Source organism: Thermobia domestica, chromosome 1, assembly GCF_964235325.1.
Source record: "Thermobia domestica chromosome 1, izTheDome1.hap1.1, whole genome shotgun sequence".
In the NCBI taxonomy this organism is placed as follows: Eukaryota; Metazoa; Arthropoda; class Insecta; order Zygentoma; family Lepismatidae; genus Thermobia; species Thermobia domestica.
Genome location: NC_137454.1, coordinates 8,316,289 through 8,318,723, shown reverse-complemented (window position 1 = coordinate 8,318,723; position 2,435 = coordinate 8,316,289). Strand labels below are relative to the sequence as shown.

Here is a 2,435-nt window from a genome sequence, read left to right as displayed (position 1 = left end):
CATATTCCCATCGAAGGCATCAATGATGCTGCGTCAGAAGCACGGTTTTGTGTCGACATCGCAGTACAGTCAGTGGTAACGTCATATCAGGCAAACATCAGTTGTTCAGTGTTGCTTTCAACATTCCAGGGAAGGTCGACTTGTTGTTGGGTGGTGAAGTATTCTTCAGGATACTCAAAGCGAACGAAAATTGCTGGGAAAAGAACTTCCGGTACTAAAAGACACACAGCTGGGTTGGGTCATCGCAGGAAGTATCCCATCAGAATGCCACAGGAACAATCCAGTGACTTCATTCTTCACCAGGACAGAAGACAATCTTCACGAACAACTTCGGCGTTCCTGGGAGCTGAAAGAAGTGTTCTCCAACCCTATTACCGCAGAAGAGTCAGCATGTGAAACGTATTTCCAGAAAAATGTTGTGCGAGGCGAGACAGGCAAATTTGTGTTTCGTTTGCCATTGGGTGAAGAACGATATGTACTTGCTGACTCATTTCAACAAGTAACAGTTAGACTACAACAACTGGAGCGGAAACTAAAGCGTCAACCCGAGCTACAAACGGCATATGTAAATTTTCTGGTGGAATACGAACAACTGGGACACATGAAAAATTCATGATTCGCAATTAAGAGCAGAAAACAAAGGAGCAGTCTTTTACCTACCACATCACGCCGGGTTCAAATCCAGTAGTACCACAACGAAGGTCTGCGTGGTGTTTAATGCGTCAGCCAAATCCACAAGTGGCAAGTCACTAAATTATAATCTTATGCTGGAGCCTACATTGCAGCAAGATTTGTTCTCCATCGTATTGCGATTTCGTGCCCACCCTATAGTGTTTACTGGTGACGTAGAGAAAATGAATCGCGCCATTAGAGTATATCCCGATGACACATCATTGCAATGTATTCTATGGCGAAGATTACCTGAGGAATCAATTCGAACATTCGAACTTCAGACCGTGACCTATGACATGGCTTCATCATCATTCTTAGCTACAAGATGCTTGCAACAGCTGGCGGGAGAGAAATCACATCTATTCCCTGAGGCATCGAAAATATTAAAATAAGATTTTTTTCATGGACGATCTCGCAAGCCGTGCGAGCAGCAAAGAGGAGGCCTTAAGATTACAAGCAGAGCTTATTTTGTTGCTTCAAGGGGGAAGATTCAACTTACGCAAATGGTGTTCAAATAATGCAGCTTTTTTCTAAGCCATTCCGCCAGAAAATTGAGAAATTGCATATCCCGTCCAGTTTCAAGATGTAGAGGGCGTCAACACATTAGGTCTAGAAGCGCCAAGTAGCGTCTGTGATAGCGCCTATCTTATATCTACTAGGCGTGATAAGCTCAGTAGTTATTACATACAATTGTTTTCTGCAAAGATTGTGGTTAGAACCCATCACATGGGATGACAAACTACCGCCGGAACTTCACGCAAGACGGCAACACTTGCAGCAGCTATTAGCATTCATTAAACATATTCAAGTAGATCGTTTCGTTTTAGTGGAAGGAGAACCAGTCAGTATTGAACTCTGTGGGTTTGCGGACTGCAGCGAATCAGGTTATGGAGCATGTATCTTCGTACGATTAACAAATCAAAATGGTCAAACAGAAACACAATTCCTGTGTGCACAATCACGAGTAGCATCGCTAAAGAAAATCACATTAGCCCCTCTAGAATTGTGTGCAGCATTGGTACTCGCAACTTTACCTCATAAAATTATAACTGTTCCACAGTTCAAGATAGACAACATTTATTTGTGGTCTGATTCACAAATTGTGCTTGCTTGTTTATTGTCACCGCCCACAAGATGGAAACCGTTTGTTGCAAACAGAGTTGCCCAAATACAGGACATGACACAAATCAGCGACTGGCAACACTGCAGATCAGCAGACAACCCTGCGGATATGATCTCTCGTGGTGTCGAACCTGATTCCATTCAGGACCAAAAGATCTGGTGGGAGGTGCCTTCATGGTTGTCACAGCCCAAGAACTCATGGCCTTCTTCGAGAAGAAAATCCAGCATTCAGGACTTTAGCGAAGCAACAGAGAAACAGTCATAGCATTGACTATTCAAGAGCCGGAAGATGACGTTATCAACAAGTTTTCCGGACTAACGAAGCTAGTACGAATGATAGCTTACTGTAGCCGTTTCATGCGCAATGCAAGGAGAGGAAGCGAGCGAAACACAGGCAGTCTATCAACGAGTGAACTAAACAATTCGCTACAGCTGTGTATCAGATTAGCGCAACAAAAGGAGTATAAACAAGAAATCAAGGATGTCAGTGCAGGTTATCAAATCTCAGTACGTAGCCCTCTCAAAAATGCCTGTACTCTACTGGATGAAAACCAAGTGCTACGAGTCGGTGTAAGGTTGACAATAGTAACCTTCCCTGTGAAGGCAAGCATCCAGACATTATTCCTTCAGATTTGCATTTG

The 2,435-nt window shown here is 43.4% G+C and overlaps 1 protein-coding gene across 1 annotated transcript; it reads left to right on the top strand.

Annotated features, from left to right (window-relative positions):
• The first annotated feature begins 413 nt into the window (after nt 1-413).
• On the top strand, nt 414-2,059 carry LOC145668522 (uncharacterized). The gene is made up of 2 exons (XM_081736503.1): nt 414-499; nt 1,378-2,059. The coding sequence occupies exons 1-2, from the start codon at nt 414-416 to the stop codon at nt 2,057-2,059; spliced, it is 768 nt and encodes a 255-aa protein (XP_081592629.1).
• Nucleotides 2,060-2,435: the final 376 nt, after the last annotated feature.